General features: G+C 45.2%; 1 protein-coding gene across 1 annotated transcript in view; it reads left to right on the forward strand.

Moving 5' to 3' along the window:
• Nucleotides 1-1,317: 1,317 nt before the first annotated feature.
• LOC115912469 (putative uncharacterized protein C1orf196) overlaps nt 1,318-22,244 on the forward strand; it is a 57,002-nt gene continuing 36,075 nt past the window's right edge. The window contains exon 1 of the mRNA XM_030964045.1: nt 1,318-2,297. Coding sequence (XP_030819905.1) covers nt 2,177-2,297 — 121 coding nt within the window. The 5' untranslated portion in view covers nt 1,318-2,176. The remainder of the gene's footprint in view (nt 2,298-22,244) is intronic.

The raw sequence follows: 22,244 nt of genomic DNA on the forward strand, positions 1-22,244 counted from the left end.
GTTCTGCAGAGTTACCAAACAGCTCTGGGAGGATTTCATGTGACATGGTCAGGGAGAGCAACAGGCACAGTTAAGGAGGAAGGAAGCAGCCACAGGAATAAATGTTGAAGATATATGGACCAATGGCCCGATTTTTGGTTTCCTCCATGTGGTAGACAGGAAGGTCAGGTTGAATCTCTTGTTTGAGTGGGGGTAGAGATTGTTCCCGTGTCTTTAGTGAAATAAACATGCAAAGTAGTCTCTGGTCTGTTTGTTTGGATTCTGACAAAGATAATCTGAGCCTAAAATCATATAAATCATAGAACCCTAGACCAGTTAAAGGATGATTTTAAAGGCATTTAGTCCAACCTCCTGCCATGAGCAGGGACATCTCCAACCTCATTAGACTGCTCAGAGCCCCGTCCAGCCTGACCTTGAATGTTTACAGGCATGGGGCACCACAGCTTCTCTGGGCAACCTGTGCCAGGGCTTCTCCACCCTCACTGTAAAATATTTGTTCCCTAAATTGATGTAATATCTGAGGGAGTAAACACAATAAACCGACCCAGCTGGGATTTCGTGGACAGCTCCCGGCTCGGTGCTCACCCTGTGCAGCGATGCTGCTCCGGGAGCTGCTGCAGCACAGACCACGAGACGTGACTTTAATTCCCTCTGCTCGGAATTTTCCAGGTGTTCCCGGCCCTTCTCTGCCTCCTTGGGCTGCAGGAAGGGGCTGCGGTCAGCCCTGTCTCTCTACAGCCCTGCTTGTACCTGCAGAAACCTCTCATTCTCTGCCCTGGGCTTTCTGCTGCTGCAGTCTGACAGCAGATTTTCTCATTCCCACCCGGCTCACCGTGTGTTTTCCTAACCACGCGGGAACCTTTCTTCCCAGCAGACTTCCCCAAAAAAAGCTCCGCTGACTCACGGACCGCAGATTCACGCAGCGCTCCCGGAGTCAGCATCCTTTGCATTGGCAGGGGGAGCTTTTCAAACAGAGATGAATCAGCGCTGTCAGACTTTGCTGGGAGTTAACTCTTGGCCCCTTTTCCCTGGAAACAGCCCTGCCTGGTGCTTGCACTGAAGGAATTCCAGCCAGGTATCCCTGCGGGATGGGCACCGCGGGCAGGTTTGGCAGCCGGTGCTCGCATCCTTTCCCCTGTCCCTGGAGCATCCCTCGGGCATGAGGGGGTTAAAGCGGGCAGGAGGGGGTTAAGGTAGGCGGGAAGGGGTTAAGGCAAGCGATAAAGGGTTAAGGCAGCCAGGGGAAGGGGTTAAGGCAGCCGGCTCGTTGTTCCCTGCCGGAGTTCCCACCGCCTCCAGAGCGCTCCGGGAGCAGCCGCTGCATGCGGGCAGAGGGAGGAGGGCCGGGCGGGCACTGCAGCAGGGCACAGGATGTTATTTAACGTGGCTCCAGTCTCCTCCCCCTCGCCGGTGAGGCTGGGGGAAGGGGGGAGCGGGCTGGAGGGAAGGGACGAGCTGCGGGGGTGATGCCGAGAGCCCCCCGAGCCCGGCCCGGCCCGGCCCGGCCGGTGCCGCCCGCGGCTGCCTCCGCTGGAATCCTCCCCTGAAAACCTCCCCTGAGCTCCTGAGGGGCGGCTGGAGCTCCTGAGGGGCAGCTGGAGCTCCTGAGGGGCAGCCCGGCTTCCTGAGGGTATACTCGGCTTCCTGAGGGTATACTCGGCTTCCTGAGGGGATACTCGGCTTCCTGAGGGGCAGCTGGAGCTCCTGAGGGGCGGCCCGGGCTCCGAGCCCTGCGGAGGAGGATCCCCGGTGCCCTCACAGCGGCAGGGCGGGAAGGGCAGAGCCTCTGCATCCCCACAGGAGAATTCCCGTGCTCCGGAGATGAGTCCGAGCTCATGGACAAGGTAGGGCTGGGCTTGGACATCCCAGGCTCTTCTGGGAGAAGGAAGAGCCTCAGCACTTTGCTGTGACCATGGCGGGTGCCCCAGAAAGGGCCGATCCTCAGTGCCCGGCCCTAATTTGTGCCTGAAGCCGCCAGACCTGCCCTGGACGTGGCAGAACCTCCCGGGAGAGGCACAGACCTTTGGATTTCTCCATGAAAATACTGCTGGCACTCAGCTGAAAACGTGTGCTGATCTTCTCCCTTGAAAGGGGCAGCACCATTCCTCCCTGGGTGTCTCCTCCCGCCCTGAGGATCCGTGGGGGACAGCAGGGCTGGGAGCTCCGGCTCTGCTCCATGACCAACACTCAGCTCTGCAGGGAAGCCATGGACTCCCCCCCGGCCTCCTCCAGCCCTGCTGCAGGGCCTGTCACCTTCTCCCAAGTTTTTGGGCAGCAGTGCCAGCTCATGGAAGCAGGTAAGCATGCACACCTCCATGTCATCCTTCATCCCATGTCCTGGTTTGTCATGTCCTTGCTGTCCTTTCCTGCTCTGTTTCCCAAGCTCTTCTCTAAAATCTGATGTTTTCCAAAGGGATTGAGGTGACCCCTTTTGCATTTGAGCTCTGGCCTCGACTACCCCACAAAAGCTTTGTGCCCAAATATTTACAAACAGCAAGGGGTGGGATGGCTCTGTGGGTTTGGGTTAACCTGGGCTGTAACAAGCTGCTCTTTCTGCCCTTGCTCTGTTTCCCAAGTTCTTCCCTAAAATCTGGTGGCTTCCAAAGGGATTGGGGTATCCCCTATTGCATTTGTGCATTGGCCTCGACTACCCCTGAAACCACTCAAAAGCTTTGTGGCCAATTATTTACAAACAACAAGGGGTGGGATGGCCCTGTGGGTTTGGGTTAATGTGGGCTGGAACAGGCTGCTCTTCCTCTCTCTGATGGTGGAAGTCACTGTTTGGGTGTAAGCAAAACGTGTGTGGTGACTTTTGCATTTCAAAATAATGGCATTCTAAGTGGAGGCTGATTTGCTGCAGCATGTGAATATCTGCTCTGGTATTCAGCTCTGTGAAGGACAAAGTGTTTTGGTTTTTTTCCCATGGCTTTCCCTGGTTGGTTGTGTTACTGTAGCACCCAGAAGCTCTGTTCCTTTTCCCAGGTGTTTTCATACATTTCTAACTCTCTACAGATGGGCCTGGTTGTTTCTTATCTGTGGCTTTTGGCTGTTAAGTAGGTGGTGTGTGACATGACTAATCCCAAATTTTCTGTGTTTGCCTCTTGCTCCTCACAGGTGCTCTGAAGCACCAGTCCCTGAGGTGCCCCAGAGCTGTGCACTCACATCCTCCTCCATACCTGCTTCCCCAAATTTAACAGATTGGATAAGGGATTTTACAAGATTTACTCCTATTTTCCTATCCCTGCTGGCAGGTAGCTCTGAGGAAGGATGTGTTTGTGTACTTAGGGCCATGGATAAACCTGAGTTTCTGCAGTGATGCCATAACAACACTTGCTCTGAATTTTCAGAGCTTGTTTTTCTCAGATCTACTGGTACTTTCTTATTACTCTTTGTGCTGGTACAGGTATTGTGGCAGATCTGTCCTGCAAAATGTCCCATCCTTTTTCCTTCTCTTTTCTCTCTCTTCTAGTAGCCAGTTCTGTTACTAACAATGTTTGGATTGTATGTTTAATGTGGTGACATTAAAAATGCTGTGTATTAGTTTCCTGCAGGTCTCTGTGGGACTTGTGCTCTGCCTCTTGAACTTTCACAGGTAGAGCTGGCAGGATGACTCATTAGGTGACTAATTAGCTGACTGCTACTCGGTTAATCAAGTTTGAGATCATGCTGCTGCCTCCAAGAAAATGTCAGACAGATCTTTAAGAGGGTTTGGTCTTAAACTTTCCTATTCCATGTCCTGGGATCAATCCAAAGGCTGTGGATCCATCAGGTCTTACCCAAAGAAAAGATGTAGGAGAAAGCTCTGCTCCTGGGTGAGCAGTTTGTTCCCCACGTTAGCAAGGTGGGAAAACACAGGTGGTAGTTTTAGTTTGGTTTGTTTTCCCTTTCTTGGAGGAAAATGCCCCAAAAGGAAACCTGGAACTTCTGGGTTTTCAAATTCCACATTAGTCAGTCAACCAGACTGACTGGGGGATCATCTTGGGAGGATTTTCTAGATGTTTCCTCAGCTAGGAGGTGAGATGCAATGTTAGGACAGCTGCCATGGGCGTCAGTCACATCCAAAGGGATTTCAGTAGATCCTGTGTGTTCCTATGAGTTTTCTATCCTTACAGCAATGCCCAGACACACTGAGCACTCCTGAAAGCAGAACTTCAGCTGCAGTGTCTGGGGGTGTGTCTGTGTTCATGGCCATGGGCAGGAAGGATGCCCTGGGGCTGTGGGAGCAGACACAGGTTGGGGACACCCAGCTCTGGGTCCTTACTTAGGTGAAAAAAGCCAATCACTTGTTTTTAAAATTTTCAAAGTTTAATAGTAATAAAATGGTTATAAAAAATAGCAATATAATTAGAGTAATAAAAATTTGGATAATTAGGATTAGGACAATATGAGACAATAAAAACAAAAAGTTAAGGACAGTCTGGGTACCTCTTTCCGGGCAAAGTAAGCCCAAAAAAGGACCCACGTTTACAGAGGATTAACCCTTAAAACAACAGCCTGTTGCATATTCATACACCTCACACATGATGCATAAATTCCATTCAAACACAGGATTCTGTCTGGGCAGTGTCAGCTTCTTCCTCTGAATCCTAACCAGCATGTTCATGGCTGAGCAAGGTGGGAAGAAGTTCCTTTCTTCTGATAAGGGAGCAATAAATTCTCTTTCTCTGAAAGATTTAGTTGCCCTGTGGCTGCTATCTCAGTGTGAGTTCTTTCTTTTAAAAAAGTATCCTACATAGCATAGTTTCTATTTTAACATTTTGTTATAACCCAAAACTATATTTAACACACTACTTAAGAGAATTAATACAGCATAACTTTCTAACATAACCCATATAATATTAATTTTAATATTTGAAAAAAGCCAATAATAAAATACATATTTTTCACACTTGTGTCCTGTGTCACTGAGCTGATATTTGGGACAGGGCCACAAAAGGTCTCACTGTAGAGCAGGGCTGTGCAAAAGCCTTTACAGACCATAAAACCTGCTCCTGCTCCTGTGATTCCCTCACCAACAATCTCTGAGGAGCTGTGAAGAGCCAGGTTCTGACCCAAACAGCCCAAATCTCACAGGAAACATTTTTGGATACCCAGTACCACATCATTGTCACTGGTGGCATTTGGGCTCCTTAATAACACTGGGATGTGCTTGAATGAAAATGGTGCTGGCCTTAATGAAATGTCAGAGTTTGTGCCTGGAGAATTGCTGAGCCTGAGATAGATCACAGCTTGACAGCACTCTTTGATGTGCCACCTGCCATGATCTTGTGGCTTTTATAGCTCCTGCCTGTGGTGTGAGGACATTTCTTCTCCAAAGTACACGTGAGAAGAGCTGGGCTCTGCTTGCAGAATGTGCTTCAGGTTGTGTGGAGCATTTTCTACTCTTGATGGAGGAACCAGGGGGTCTGTGAGGCTCCCCTGCAAACACATCCCCTTCTCCCTGTGCTGCTCTCCAGTAACTGGCTCTGAAAACCAAATACTGACTGTCTGGAAGTCAGTTTTCCCCTTGCCAGCTGCACCTTGTCCCCATTGATAAAAGATCTGTAAAATTGGGGGTTTTGAGCAGCTGATCCTGCACAATTGGCTGAGTATTCCTGGATAGCTTATGGAGATCTCTGCAGTCACAGAATCAGCCTGTGTGTGCTGGCAGCCCTGCCTTGCCCTTTGCACAGCTCCTCACTCTGTGTTTGACCTCTGGAGCAGCATTTGCTGGCACAGCACAGGGGATGCTCTTTGGAAAGTTATTTTTCTACCTTCCCGTTTTACCCTGTCGCCCCTTTCCCCACCAATTTACAGCAGCTCCATCACTTGTTCCTGGTGATCACCTGGGTGTTTATTTGCCCTGGGTGCAGGGAGAAGTGGGGATGGGAAGGCTGCAGCTGGCTGAGCTCCCTGCTTTGAGATTTCCCTCACAAAACTCCAGTTTCCCTGGCAGATTAAGTTGGTTTTTTTTGAACCAGAGATGGGGCAACTGAAAGGTATTTTGAAAACTTTTATTCCATTTTCAGGCTCATGTGAAGGGTGAGACAATAGAGATGTTATAATTCTATTTCCCACATTTCCCAAGGCAGCAAATCCTTGCTGTTGCAGGAATTAAATCTGGCTGATCTGTCAGTGCCACTGGGGACACGGTCACCTTTAGAGGGAGTGTAATTCCCAAAGGGAGGCTGTAATTCCTGCCTGGGATCACTCAGGGAATAAGATTTCTGTTTTCCTTGGCAAGCCATGCAGGGTGAGTGATGTTTTGCCTTTTCCAGCCTAGCTACAAGGCTGGTGATTTCCAAAAGGAGTAACTGGGAAAGAGGCTTCATGGCCCCATCCTAAATCTCCTGATCTCAGAAGAAATTCCTGCCTGCCAGACAGTGCTGGGGGGTCTTTCTTGCTTGAAGCACAAATTCAAATCTGGCACAGGTTTGTGCTATAAATGTTGCTAATACCCAAATGAAAGACTCCAGTTGTTCATTTTAGAAAGAAAATTTTTTAAAAGTCTGAAGGATTTATGATTGTCACAATCAAACTTTTACAATGGGGGTTACTAGAATTTGAAGAGTATTTCCCATATGATCTCTCGTGAAATATTGAATATATGGAGTGAGACCTGATCTCCAGGAGAGCTGAGTGTTCTCTGAAAGAATTTGGCTTAGTAGAGAAACCATTTATGTTATACATGGCCAAATTCCAAGCAATTTGTTTGGTGTATTGCAGTTTTCTGGATTTACAGCCATGCATTATTCTCTGACTCACTGCTCCATTAGATTAATTTCCATTTTTCATCAATTCCTTGGCTCTCAGATGCTGCTGATTTGTTAGGCTCCCAATATTTTTTCTTTATATCTTGCCAGTTAATTTTCCATTGGTTATGAAATAAGGAACTTGATTCAAAATGTGACCAGAATGAACAAGAAAATAATTTGAAAATTATCCAGAATTTAGGATTTTGCAGTGAATCTCTTCCATATTATATTTCCATTACATATACATTATCCATTACAAGCATTCTGTATTCCACTTTGGCTGCTCCCCAAATGGATGTGAGTTTGGTTTGGCTGCTCCCTCCTAGTAGAAAATTAAAGACATGATAAAAAAGTCTTAGGAGTTCTTCTATGGAAATTAATGTCATGTGGCTCAAAGCTTTTGACTTCCCTCCCCTAGATCTGTAGTTTCCAGCTCTTGTTCCAGTTCTTCTCAAGGGGAAAGTGAGGTGAGATTGATGTGGCATTACCTAAGCAAAATGTTTGTCATGCAGCATGAAATCCCTGGAGTCTCATCTGGTCTGGCATCTTTTGCAAAGATTTTGTTTTGCAAACAAAGCATGGAATATGCAACATAGAATTTCTTCATCTGGTGCTTGAATATGGTTTTAAACAAACAAAATAGTATTTTAAAAAGACCTGCTCTGTACCCTCTGACTTGGGTGAAGGTTTGCTCAGGAGGTGGGCTCCTTGAAGCATTTCAAATCTGATGGGTTTTAGATCTGAAAAAAGTGATTAATGGGAAAATTTCAGCCTCTGATTTCCTAGAAGGAAATCTCTGACCTTCTAAACTGAGGCTTAGATGAACATTTACCATCTGTGCTCTCTTTATTTTGTGCCCTTTAGTCCCTTGTGCATTTTTCCATTATTTAATTAAACAGCCACCAAACAGGATCTGCTTTCAAACCATTTACTTGGAGCTGAGGCAGAGCAGAGGTGATGCAGCTTCACCTTCTCCCCAAAAGCTGAGTTTGGCAAGGCCTGGCAGGAGGGATGGCACAGAGCCCCAGACTGGTTTGGGCTGGGAGAGATTTTAAACCCAGCTTGTTCTCTGTCACTCTGATAGTTTCTGAAAAATCCTCTTTACCCAGGATTCTTCTGCTGGGAAGATGAGAAGCCTCAGCTTCTCATGTGTTTGCTGCTTAGGAATGTGGTCTGAAGATTGTTTACCAACAGGGAAATGTTTGATTGATTTCAGCTGAATTGTTTTTAATTAATGATCAATCACCATCAGCTGTGTCAGGACTCTGAGGAGTCAGTCATGGGTTTTTTATTATTATTCTTGTTAAGCCTTCTGATGTATCCTTTCTCTTTCTTTAGTATAGTTTTAGTACAGCATCCTTTTAATATAACATAACACATTATAGCACAACATATGATACATAAATCATATATAGCATATAACATAACTTATAACATATAATATAATATAACATAATTAATATAACATAATTAATATAATTATAATAATAAATCATCCTTCTAAGAACAAGGAGTCAGATTCTCATCTCTCACCTCCTCCTGGGGACCCTCACAAACACCACAGTTCTCACCCCTGCCATGGGCAGGGACCTGTTCCTCTCTCCCAGGCTGCTCTAACCCCATCCTACCAGGCCTTGGACTCTTCCAGGGATGGATTAATTTCTGCTGCTGGGTTTCCTGAATTACAGCACTTTGTGAGCTCAGGCTCCAGCTCCCAGAGCAAACCTTTAGTGACAGCTCTCCTTGCCTCCCATGGACAACAGCAGCAGCAAACAGTCAGCATAAAACTTGCTTGGATCAGTTGGTTTGGGGCCATACAGGATCAGGGCTGGGAATGTGTTCTCTGGCACTTGGAGCATCAGGTTTCCTACGTGCATTAGTCAGTGATAAATCTTTCATGGTAACAAGCTGTTTCATTTGGTCTCCCAGGAGAGGAGGGGGTGTGTGTGGATGCCAGAGATGTTTGCAGCAGCCTGCCTTAATTACTGTGCCTCAGGTTAGATTAACTAGTTTTGGGAAAATAAGAAACTGGAGCAGGTGTCAGGTGGGTGAAGTGAGATTAATTTGGTGATCCCAGAGAGTCTGGGCCTCCTGGGTGGGAAACCACTGACCTGCTAAGGTGAGGCATCACTAGAATCATGGAATGGTTGGGGTTGGAGGGGACCTTAAAACCCATCTCTTCCCACCCCTGCCATGCCAGGGACACCTCCCACTATCCCAGGTTGCTCCAAGCCCTGTCCAGCCTGACCTTGGAGACTCCCAGGGATGGGGCAGCCACAGCTGCTCTGGGCACCCTGTGCCAGGGCCTGCCCACACTTTATAGGAAAGAATTTCCTCCATGTATTTAACCCGAATTTCCCCTTTTCAGTTTGAACCCATCACCTCCTGTTCTGTCACTCCAGTGCAGGCGCCCAAGGCTGTTGTGTTGCAGACACCTGGAAGAGAAAATTACTGACTGCAGCATTACAAAATTGACAGTGACTTTGTTTTGTCAAATTTCATGATGGGGGATTTTCCTTTTACTAAATCTGGCTGCTTTTGAAGTTTGTTCCCTGAGTGGAGCTGTGGTCTGGGTTTATGTGCTGGTGTTGTCAGACTTCAGCAGCTCAAAAGCAGCCATGTAAATCTGTGCCCGCTACTGTGGTGCCTGAGAAAGTGCAGAATGAAATCCCTGCCAACTTTCTGTGCATGTTCCTGCCAGGCTGAATCACCTTGTGTGTGATGGTGCAGAAAAAGGTGTCTTTTTTGTCAAAACCAAGCCTGTTTTTCTGACATGACAAGAAATGTATCACAAACAAACTGCTTGAGAAGCCCCTGGGGTTTTGTGTTTTAGAGGAGGACAGGATAATCTGATTGTCTCCAGGGCCAGCTCCAGCACTAGGAGGAAACATCATTTACCTCTTCCCAGAAAAGCAATGGGTAAAAATTCTCCTTGACAGGTGATGTGCTCCAGCCTGAGCTGAACAGATTCAGGGGCCACAGAAATGAAATGGGAGGAGCACAAATATTTTTCCTTTCCACCCAGTGGGATGTGCTGTTATTAGGGATAAAAAGAAGTGACATTTATCTCCCTCTTTCCACTTCAACAGCTAGGACTGTGGTCCCAAGAGGAAAAGAGTGGATGGACTCCACTTGCTGTCTGTAGCTTTTACTACTCTATAAGGTTCTCCTTTTAATCACACAAACATTTTGCTGCTGTTGTTTGCCTGGGGAGCTTCACTGGGCCCTGAAGGACAGAGGCATCACAGACAAGGACTTGCTAATACCCTATAAATATATAAATATATAACTCTATATGAAAGGCTTGAGAGAAGCATGGAGGCCACGTTTCAGTGAGCAGAGTGGGGTGTAACAGGTTGGGAGTTTTATTATCTCAGAGAGGATTTCCTGCTTTGGTTTATTTCAGGCTGGAAAAGCTCCAGGGAACTGCAGAGCCTGGCTGAGAGCACAGGACAGGGATCTCTTACAGCAGAGAGGTTTTTCTGATGGCCAAACAGTAGCTGGTGTCCTGAGGGTGACGGATTGTACCTGCTTGGAAGAGGGGAGAAAAAAAGCAGTATTTTCAAAAAAAAGAGAATGTGGGTATTAAAGAGATGGTAAAAGATGTCCTTGGGTAGAGCTGAATCCCCATTTCCTGGATGGATCTGGTGCTTTATTCCCCAGAGCAGCACCCTGGACTTGTGGGGTCTGATCAAACCTGCAGCAGCATTTGGGAGCGGAGGTGCCCCCGTGCTCTCCATGCCAGCAGCCCCTCTGCCCCTCACCCTGGGGGAGCCCCTGGGCCCATGGAGGTGTGGTTAATGTATTTAAAACCAGACACCACACACTGAGGTGTGATTATTGTGTTTAAAACCAGCACAGAGCAGCCACTGAGGTGTGATTATTGTGTTTAAACCCAGCCCACCACAGAGCAGACACTGAGGGGGGACCATGGATGTAAGTGTGGAATTATGGATATGTACCTACAGCTGTTTATATAATGCACAGCAGGAGGGGGCTATTCTTAAAACAACAAGGAAAAGCTTTCCCCAAATGTTCTGACTGCTGTGTACCAAGTACCAGATCCCAAATATCTGAAAATAAAAAAACAACCCAAACCCAAACCAACAGCAGAAAACAGAAAATATTGAACAGTATTTTTTTTTGGTGTAAATTAAATATAAATTGTCCCCTGTCATCTCAATAGTCAGACTCCATTATTACAGCATCTCTACACAAAGCACTTGTGAGCTGATTTACTCCTGATTCAATTATGGGCAGTGTTCATCTGCCCTCCTGATGGACTAATTTGGTTTTGTCAGTTAATGCTCATAGCAAAGTATGTGGATGTAATAATTCATTGCAATTGCAACCCTCATGTTTTTTGACACCAAAATAATGAACTGAGAACATGTGTATGATTACACTTGCAGCTACAAACAGGAATTAGTTATTATTCTTTATTTGGAGGTCTTGGAGGCAATTTTAATGGCCATGCATTATTAGAATTGTAAAGGGGATGAAAGACATGAAGCAAAGAATTTGCCTTTGCTCTGGCTTTATCCTGTTTTATGGTAGGTGGGGATTTTTGAGAATCATGTAAATGGATATTTTTCCTAAATTCTGATATGAAATAATGAAAGTGTTTTACACATCCAGGCCATCATGAGTTTAACTGGTAAATCAGCTGAAAAAGGCTGAGGTTCCTGCCTTTGTGCTTTATCCTCCTGGCTAATGCAATGGATGTAATGATGGAATAAAAACCATGTGAGCCCCTCCAAAATTAAACATTCCTAAAGAGCTGGAATATGATACCCTCAAAATATCCATATGTTATCTTGGTTTGGAATGAAATAGATTATATGAAATTTAAACATGGGAAAACTATGCTAGAATAGGAAATATGTTGGATTCCATTCGTTTTGAAATGGAAATGTAGATTCATCAAAGCTCTGGTAAAGAGAAAACAGGCTGGGAGAGAGAAATGGATGGGTTTATTCTGCAGAAGGGAAAGACCCTGCAATGTCCTGAGGGCTGTGGCAGATGGGTTGCAAGCTAGGAATTTTGCATTTTTGCAGTGTTATCCTGTAAGGAAGGCTCCATCGCAGCAGCACCTCTGTGAGGGCTCCCAGCACAGCAGCCAGAGCTCAGCTGGGTTAAAGACTCAAGTCACCCCCTGCTCTGCAGCTGTGGCAGGAGGCTCTGCTGCTTCCTGTGGGCAGAGCAAGTCCCAGGGAACTCAATTTATTTCTATTTCCACCATTCATTTTGTTCCAGCTTGCCCAGTTACCTGAGCAATGCAGTTGTGGTTTGTTATATTCTGTGTCCTTGGTACCCTCTTGGCGGGAAAATAATCCAGGTGTCAGCTCTTAATTGGATAGTTTAGTCTTAAAAGCCCTTGTACCAAGAGACTGTTGGCCATTTTGTGCCTTCTAATGAAAAGCTGCCCAACTCACAGCAGTGAGACTGTTTCACTGATAAGAAATAATAAACACCTGAGTGTGAACATGAACTACTGTCTCAGTGCCTTCAATCCAGACCCAGAGAAACCCACAACTGGGACCCCCACAGGGGTGGAATGGGAAGAGCTTTAAGGTCCCTTTTGACACAAACTGTTCTGGGATTCTGTGAGTCCATAACCAACAGCACCGGGTGCTCAGCTGGGACAGTGCAGTCATTTGTGCTTTAAATAAGATTTTGATTTTTCCTTCCTGGACTGGGGGCCTGGTGGGTCAGGTGCAGGGTGGTGCAAATATTGTATTTGCAGGGACCCTTGTGGCAGGGAGGAATGATGAATCTGACTCCATGTTCTCAGAAGGCTAAATTACTATTTTATGATACTATATTATATTAAAGAATACTAAACTAAACTATACTAAAGAATACAGAAAGGATACTTACAGAATGCTAAAAAAATAATAATGAAAACTCGTGACTCTTTCCAGAGTCCTGACACATCTTGGCCCTGATTGACTAAAGAGTGCAAACAACTCACACCAGAATCCAATGGAACAATCACCTGTGGGTAAACAATCTCCAAACACATTCCACATGAGCACAACACAGGAGAAGCAAATGAGATAAGAATTGTTTTCCTTTTCTCTGAGGCTTCTCAGCTTGCCAGGAGAAAAATCCTGGGCAAAGGGATTTTTCCAGGGAATGTGAATGCCACAGTGCGAAGGTGCCTCAGTTCTCCTGAATGTACTGGAAATATTAAGAGTGACCTGGCCATGGCACCACACAGCTCTGAGTACAGAAATTCACTCTATTTATCCATGTTTCCCAGCTTCTGAAAAGTCTGGGAAGACTCCAGTTAGGAGTCAAACAGGTAAAATCAAGATGTCATTTTTAAGATTGTGAAAGTTTGGAGCTTCTTCCTCTTTTTTTTTCGCCCACAGACAGATAATGATGGCAAAGGACTCTCCAAAACCACCTCTATCCATGGCTGCTAAAGTTCTCACTAAATATTCCAGCCCCTCTCTTGGACAGCTCTGCACCAATCTGTGCAGGCTGGGGCCAATTCCCACAGGCTGAATAACTCTGGTTTTCTAGGAAAGCTGGCGTTTATACTATAAATCTTTGTGCTGTGGTGCTGACCCCCTGTGGCTGCTGCCTGGTGTCTCCTGCTGTGCTCTGGGAAAACTGCTCCTGCCTGGATCCTCACTTCCCGTTAAGCACCTGGTTTTAAGTAAAAAAATTGTGGCAATAATAAAAAAAAATGTTTCTCGAAATGTATTCTGAGAGAGAGCACAACTATTCTCCAAGCAACTTTTTTTTTCTCCTTTCCACCCCCTTTTTTCCTTTTTTTTTTTTTTTTTTCATTTTTCTTTCCTGTTTTAAATTACTTTTCCTTGAGCTTGGGGAGCAGGTTTCCAGTGGCCTATTGCAGACCTGAGAGCAGTTTGTTTTCCACCAGCTTATCTATCAGTTTGCTGCGTGCTGAAGATGCCAATAACACACTGACTTGGAAAATAATGATCCATCATCTTAAATTCCTATGGATTTATCAGGCTGGGGATGGCAGCCCCAGCTGAACTGGTTGCTTTAAAAAACAAAAGCAAGAAAAAGATTTATTGTGTTTCTAAATATCCTCTATTTCTTAATTCCATTTCTTAATGGAAAGATGAGATTTTCTTGTTTCCCCCTTCTCAAAATGCAGGGTTTTAGTAAATAATGTGTTAAGTACAGCAAACTCATTAAATGATAAGTGCCAGCTACACAAATTGATAAGGTGGGATTTGTTTCCTGTAAACAGCAAAATGCTGCTTTTGCAGATAAAAACAAAGCTTTTATCTTCAAGGCAAACTGTAGATGACTAGAAGGGTAATTTAACATTCACAGTTGTTTAAAAGGGATTAACTCCTGTGAAGATTTGTTATACACATGTAGGAATCCCAGAGAAGGCATTTCAGAAGTGAGAAATTTTTTTCTCCCCTGTGAAGTTCAGCATTTTAGTTAAAATTTGATATTCATTAGAATCAGAGATAGATGGAATTCATCAGTGTTTTGTGAGGGTCTTCCTACCATTTAATATTTTAATGTTCTCCATGTGGGGGGAAAAAACAAAGTCACCATGATCTCCAGCTTTGATGGCAAAAGGCACACAAGAAAGTTTAAAATACAAATTAGCTCTTCCAGAATCCAACTGTGTGGATCTAATTACATCTAATGCTAATTATCCTCTTGATCTTAGCATTTTACTGTATGCCAGCTATGACTATTGCCAGGCATGAATCACACTTTTAGGCTTATCCACATCAAACCCAAAACCAGGCAGGGGCTGCTGCTTTGCCTTGGGAATAGAACAGAGTGTTTAGATGGTTTTTGTATTTTTTTCCCTTCCCTCTCAGCTTTTCTGAAAAAAAGTTACCTGGGAATGCCCAGTGCTGTTTGCTCTGCAGGGAAGTTGTGTTTTCCCTGCTTTTTTGGATGGAGGGTTTTTGTTATGCTTAACCCTCAGTGAGCTGGGGAATGTTCCACTTGAGGTTTGCTGCTTCCATTCATATTGATTGGATGAGGGAATCGTGGCTTAGATGCCTTCCCTCCCTCCTTTCCCTTGGGGAGGGTATTTTGTAATAAATCTGAAATTATTCATGACAGAGTGGGGCTGTAATCATTTCTTTAAGAAAGGCTGAGTAGAAATGGTGGGCTCTGATACCCGTGATCTGCAGGGGGATTTGTATCAAATTAGGGTGCCCTGACGAGGGAGAAGGTGACATATCTGACTCTACTGATATCAGAAAGTTAATTAATATTGTATTTGTGGGGTTCCCAGACAAAGGGAGGAATGATGCATCTGACTCTGTGTTCTTAGAAGGTTAATTTCCACTCTGGAGCTGGACAGGGTTCCCAGGGCCCCACTCTGGAGCTGGGGATGGTTCCCAGGGCCCCACTCTGGAGCTGGGGATGGTTCCCAGGGCCCCACTCTCCACCTGCAGGGTTTGGGCACCTGAAATACACAACAATCCACCCCAGTGTGACTGATGCTGCTTGCCTTGCTTGATTGATGGAGTTCCTGTGAACAGACCAGGAGAGGGAGGCAAAGCACGCTGCAAAGCCGAGCTCCCAGCCAGCCTGACTCAAATGTTTCTGGAGTTTCTGGAGTTCCAGTGTCTGTGCTGGCAAAGCCCAGAGCAGGCAGGGCCAGCACGGGGGCCGGGTGCTCACTGCGGGCAGCGCTGCCAGCTGGTGCCTCTGCCTCCCCTGGGGTATCAAGGGAGGCTGTTCTGGGCTTCAGGTGACCCCTCCTTCCATCCCTGCATCCCTCCTTTCATCCCTCCATCCATCCCTCTATCCTTCCTTCCATCCCTCCTTCCCTTCCATCCCTCCTTCCCTACCTCCTTTCCTCCCTCCATCCCTCCTTTCCTTCCTCCATTCCTCCTTTCCCCTTTCCATCACTCCTTCCATCCCTCCCTCCATCCCTCCATCCCTCCTTTCCTCTCTCCATCCCTCCATCCCTCCTTCAATCCCTCCTTTCCTCCCTCCATCCATCCTTTCCTCCCTCCATCCATCCTTTCCTCCATCCCTCCCTCCCTCCTCACCCACCTGCAGCTCTCAGCCCAGCCCCTCACTGGCAGCTCCTGACATCCCAAAGCTGCCTGGGGCAGACCCTGGGCTGCAATCAAACTCTACGAGGTAGATGATAGCTGGTTCAGGTTAGCTAATCTGCACAGATTTGGGTTCATTTCAGGGTCATTTGGGCTGATTTCATGTGATTTGATGATTACAAGCAGCAGCATTTGGTTTATCAAATAGGCCAGATTAGATGTAAATCAAATTTGTCCAGAGAATTTGAGCCCAATAAATGTTCAGCTGTGAGGGTGATGCACTGGCGATCTCACCTGCAGGGGAAAAAAAAGGGAAATAAAAATTTGAAAATCAGAGCTTTTGTCTTTATGGTGTTTTCTGTTGTGAGAAGTGTTCTTAGTTCTATGAATTGAAGCCTCACAAAGTGAATAGTGAAATCCAGAGAGAAAAAGGATTCTTCTGTCAGCAATAGCTCTGCAATCTGCCTTTTAAAAAAAGGGGCATTTTAAGGAAATAAAAAGTATTTTGGGAAACTAGCTCTTACAAGAGTCACATCAAGGGCCTTCTGTGCTCCTGGCAATCAGTCCAAATTCATCAGTCGGTTTCTCTATAGCTGTGCCCTGTGTAAAAGTTTTATTTCATGTCCCAGGCAACCTTGAGAATTCTTCTGGGCTGCATCAATTTGATTTAATTCAGCTTCATGTTAGAGCAGATGATCTCAGATCAGCCTGGAGCACCCACACTGTGCTTACTGCAGGATTTTGGCTGGTGCATGTTTAGGATTTTTGCCAGGACAGTGTGACCAAGGCAATGACAAAAGTCTTTGTGCCAGGGGCAAGTGCAAGGAAAACAAAAATCCTGCTCAGTGCTGCTTGCAGCACCCCAAGAGAATGTGGAACTACCCAGGTCAGCAACAATTCACCCCAAAATAATTCTGCGAATGAAGGGTAGGGCAAGCTGTGCGTGGAAGTTCTTGCCAGAGGAGAGGTTTTGCTAAATAAAGTTCTGGTGAGCAATTACTCTCATAATTTAGTGGCAAATCCTGTTGGGGAATTGCTCTTGGTAACTCTTATTTTATTAATTAGCTCAACTACCACGAGGCATTAATAAATATTGCAATGCTCTTGATGAAGAGTTAATTGTTTATTCCACTTGTGCACATGGCACACCTGAGGATTGAAGGTTTTTTCTCATTTTTGGAAGGTACAGAGACACTGTTTCAGTTTCCAGACACAGGGAAAATGCGACTTGTGTGTGTGAGGAACCTTTGGTGTCTGCTGGGTCTGGGCCAGTGAGGAGCTACATTGCACAGCTTCAAAGACAGGACTTTTCCCAGAGGGGTGTTCCTTTGATTCACAGACTGCCTTGGGTTGGTAGGGACCTTAAAGACCTTCCTGTCCCACCCCTTCCACCATCCCAGGTTACTCCAAGCCTGTCCAACCTGGCTTTGGACGCTTCCAGGGATCCAGGAGCAGCCACAGCTGCTCTGGGCACCTGTGCCAGGGCCTGCCCACCCTCATGGGGAAGGATTCCTTCCCAATATCCCATCCAACCCTGCCCTCTGGCAGTTTGAAGCCATTTCCCCTTGTGTTGTATTTGTAGGGATGCCCCAACGAAGGCAGGAATGATGAATCTGGCTCCATATTCTCAGAAGGCTAATTTATTATTTTAAGATACTATATTTTATTAAAGAATACTATACTGTACTATACTATACTATACTATACTATACTATACTATACTATACTATACTATACTATACTATACTATACTATACTATACTATACTATACTATACTAATGAATACAGAAAGGATACAGACAGAATGCTAAAAAAATAATAATGAAATTTTTTGAATAATGACTTTCCAGAGTCCCGACACAGCTTGGCCCTGATTAGCCAATGAGTCAAAACAATTCACATGAAACCAATGAAGCCATCACCTGTGGGTAAACAATCTCCAAACACATTCCACATGTGAGCACAACGCAGGAGAAGCAAATGAAATAAGAGACTGTGAATGTGACACCCCTTGTGGTGTCCCTGCAGGCCCCTGCATCCCTCTCCTGCTCTCAGGGGGATCAGGTGGGATCCACAAACAGCCCAAGAATGAGTTATTTCATTTCTTACTAGGAAACAAGCTCCTTGTTCCATTTTCTGCTTATTGTCACCACTTTTTCCCCCTTTACAAGTCTAAACCTTCAGTAGGCCAAGGCATCATCTCAGGGATGATTTTTTTTGTGGCTTAATGGTTTACTCAGACCTGTCCCCATGCTGTGACAGCCCTGCCCTGGCTCCTGTGCCAGGAAGAGCCAGTCAGAGTTCAGGCAGCTGAAAGGTCACTGTGATAAGGTGCCACATGAGGTGATAAGGTGCCACATGAGATGATAAGGTGCCACATCCCCCTGGGAAAGGACCACAACACAGTGTGACCCTGCCCTGGAGACAGAGTGCAGAGAAAATGCAGGATTGGCATTTCCTGGAAATCCCTCTTGGTACAACCTCAGTCCCTGGAGGGGGTTGTTGGGCTGGTGAATGTCTCCTTCCATTTGTTTTCCTACATGGAAAGAGGGGTGTCCACTGTAAGATGCTGCCCTCAGGGTCTCTTTCTGTGAAATGGTTTTCAAGTATCACCCGTGGTGCCATAATTTCCTTTAATGAGCAGAAATAGGTCTGTGATGAGGAGAGAGTTGCCAGGGCTGTTGTGTTACAGTGGAGAGTAATGTGTTTGGGGAGAGGTGTTTGTCTTATTTTCTGGGGCTGTCATGGTTAATAAATGGATGAATAATTAAGTAAATTTATCCATATTTAACTCCACAGCCTGTGGGCATATGACCAATTTGGACAGTCCTTATGTCAAGGCACATATATCAGCCCTTGGAAGAAATCTCAATTCTTTATGGAAGAGCAAGTTTCTCTGAGCAAATTCATGGCTGAATTTCCAATTAACTTAATAAATAGGTTTTCTTCTGTTTGTATTTGTTTTACAAATGTCCTGTATTGTTTTACCACTGATACCTCAGTGCTACAGCTCATCCTGTGTGCCATGATTTATGTTTCTCTGTCCAATGCTTGAAGCTTCACTGGGTTCACTGTTATTATTCCATATAGAAAATTATGTAGAGAGTTGTGAAAGTTTTGATTGAATTCCATATGTAAAACACACCTTGATTCTGAGGAAATTAAGGGCTAAAAAAAAGATGGTTTTAGGTTTGGATATTTTTCAGCCTGGATTTTTTATTTCTTCAGCTTTGGACCCAAATTTTTTGTTAGGCTTTTATCTCCTTTTGTTTTCATCTGCATAAAAACCCATTCAGTGGATATTGGATGAAGATGGGCATTATTGCAGGTGTAAGACTGAGACTGAGTTTTTGGGTAAGACCTGGTCCTTGAATGTTCTGGAAGTATTTCAGCAGCTCTGGATCCCCTTTGCTGCTCGGGCTGTCTGTGAGCAGCGGGGTCAGTGGAGCATCTCCTCTGTTGTTATGGGAACACCACACTGGGGTGCCAGGGAAGGCAGCAGAGATGGTGTTTGTTGAATGACATGTAAAATCAGAGAGATTTCCACTCTTGCTTTTGCAGCAATGCTCTGGGTGCAGCATGTTTGGAGATGTAACCTATGCTGGGAACAAATACTCTTTATTTCCAGGTGGAATTGCCATCTGGGTGCTGTTAGTTGGGATGTGCATCTCCATCCTTTCCTGTGCTGTTGCAATAATTCACTAATTCATGTCAAGATGTGAGAAACCCACATTCACAGCTCCCCCAAACCTCCTGGAATTCACTGAATTATTGGGGGCTGAGGGTCCATTGAACCCTGAGGTTCAGTGTAGGGTCAGCAGTGCTACCCCAAACCTGTTTCACACTGCTCAGGTGTTTAATACAAACCAACTTGCATTTTGAGTGGCATCTCCTCTTTGAAGCGTGAATAAAAGCCAGGAGGTGAAATCCTGAGGGGTTTTAGGATGAGAGTGTGCAGACAAGGCGGCTCCAGCACAGCTGCACTTGGAGCCATAAATATTCAGAGGCTGGGGGTAAAACTGCTCAGCCGTGGGTGGAGAGGCACTCCCAGCACAGCACATCCAATCCTGCTTTTCCCAGCTCCTCCAGCCCAGCAGATGCTGCTCATCCTTTGCCATGCTCGTGCCTCCCATCCAAGGCGGGCACTGGAATATGTGGTGGTAAAACTTTCTGACCAGACAGCTCTGAGCCTTGTAACTTTTGAAAATTATTTCAGTATAAACTCATTTTCCTCTGTTTTGGGTGGAGCTGGCTAGTCCAAGACTTTATTTAAAAGACTTTTTCCTACTTTCAGACGAGACAAAGCCGTTGACATTTTGGAGCCTGTTAAAGCACTCAGCTCAGCGCTACAGCAAAGTATTTAATTTCATTATTTTCACTCCATCTTTCTCCCTAAAAACCTCTAAAGCACACATACCATTAGAGCTGCTTGAATGCTCCACAGTCAAACTGCAGGAACTTTGTCACTGCATCTGATTGGAAATTCAAATGGGATTTGCTGGTGGGGATCTGAATCCATCTGTCAGCACAGGGCACGTGAGGAGGAAGGTGGGGATGATGTTACCAGAGTCAGCAGTTGTGGGATCATTTCCTACATGATTTGCAGCACAGAGAGTTCTAAGCACTGCTAAACCTCATGTTTTAAAGAAAAGAGCCAGGAAAATTGGAGATAATATTTTTCTTTTCTGAGAGCAGTGAGTTGTAGCTATTTCCTGGGTGTTGTGTTCACAGGTGCTGAGAATTCTTAAGTCTAATGCTTCTGGAAATTTCCTGCTTCAGTTGTAGCACCTGGATCTCCCCAGGTCAGGGAGAGGTGATGCTGAACAAGGGATTTATGCTGTTCTGCACCTTCCCCCCAGACACACATTTTGCCTTCCAGATTTTTTGAGGGGCTTAATTAATTTGATTATTTCATATAACTGCAAGAAAAATCAATAAACAACTGGATGTCTCATTTTTTTCTTTAAAAATCAGTATTTCACGGTTGTTATAATTTGTTTTTTCACTCTCCCTTTTCCTGCTGTTGCCTAAGCAGGGAAGAAGCTGATGCTCATTAATACTGAATTTAAATTTGTTGATCAAGTTTGAGAGAGACCCATGGATGAAAGAGAAAATCCAACCCATCATTTTCAGTATTTCTAGCTGTTCCATATGGAAAAAAGAAATCTAAGTGTTGTGAGCAAGCAAGAAATGCAAATGTGTATTTTTCCAGCTGATAAACTGGAATTTTGCTGGTTTGAAATTTATTTTTTTGATCTGACCCAAGTGTTGACTTCTAGTTTAGTTTTTTTCCTAGTTCTGTGTATCACTAATAGAAACATATTGGGTTTGATGAAAGTCATAACCTTGTAATAGACATTGTTTTTAAAGCATGGAGCAGAACAGTCTGGAGAAAATCTGTGCTTTATTTTCCAATCAAAAACAAGCACTCTTCAGTCCAAGCTTCTGGTCCTCCTGGAGAGACTTCACAAATGTGCTCCTGCCTTGGATTTAGAAGGGAACAAATGAGACACCAGGTGACAAAATCAGCCATGCAGTATTTCAGATAACTCTGTTTGTCCTTTTTCTGTCAAAGACACAGATGCCCAGTACTCTGCTCAAAAGCTCATCAGAGGAAATCCTCTTTAAACCTGGGAAAAATTTCTCTATATGGTAATGTCATCACGCCATAGCAACAGTCTTCCATTGATTGTCCCCTGCAGGTATCCCAGTAATAGAACCATTATATAAAAATTTCAAGTCTTACAATTCCTTGTTGCAAATCTGATTGAGTTTTGTTTCTTTGGGAAGGTAGAATATTCTCTTTGGCTTTTTTCCTTCCCTTCTCTAAGAGGACTTCATTTTAGGGGCTGTTGAGTCACTGAGAATTGCAGAGGAGCAGGTGGGTGAAGTCTGAGTAACATCTGTGTGACTGAGAGAGGCTGTGGCCACTCTGGGCTAGCAGGCAGGGCTGTCCTGGGTGTGGAAGTGTTTTGGTTTGAAAGACAGGTGTGTGCTAAGGAAGGCAGGAGCCTCCCCTAAAATGGAAAATGGAAGCCCCCTCCCTCCAAATTGTTATAAATTTTAAATTAAGGGGCTCTCAGGCAAATATATGGGAGCAGGGAATAACAGTTCTTTATTAGGGAAGAAAATTAAAAGGTAAAATGAACAATGCAGTAAACCAAAACAACACTGACAGAGTCAGAGCACAACCTGACACCCTGTGGGTCAGGGTGCTGGCAGCAGTCCCATTGGAATTGTGGCTCAGCCCTCCTGCAGTGTCAGGGGTGGTTCTGCTGGAGCAGGGATCCTGGAGAAAGGTGCAGTCTTCCTCTGAAGATCCAGGGGAAGAAGAGGCAGCTGCTGCTCCTCTGGGAAATCCAGTGGAGAAGCCGTGCTGGTGTTCCAGAATCCCCAGATTATATCCAGGTAGGAATGCTTGGCTCCTCCTTCTGGGTGGAGCATCTCCTAATGGGATGCTGTAATTTTTATCAGTCATGCAGT

The sequence above is a fragment of the Camarhynchus parvulus genome, chromosome 21 (assembly GCF_901933205.1).
Source record: "Camarhynchus parvulus chromosome 21, STF_HiC, whole genome shotgun sequence".
In the NCBI taxonomy this organism is placed as follows: domain Eukaryota; kingdom Metazoa; phylum Chordata; class Aves; order Passeriformes; family Thraupidae; genus Camarhynchus; species Camarhynchus parvulus.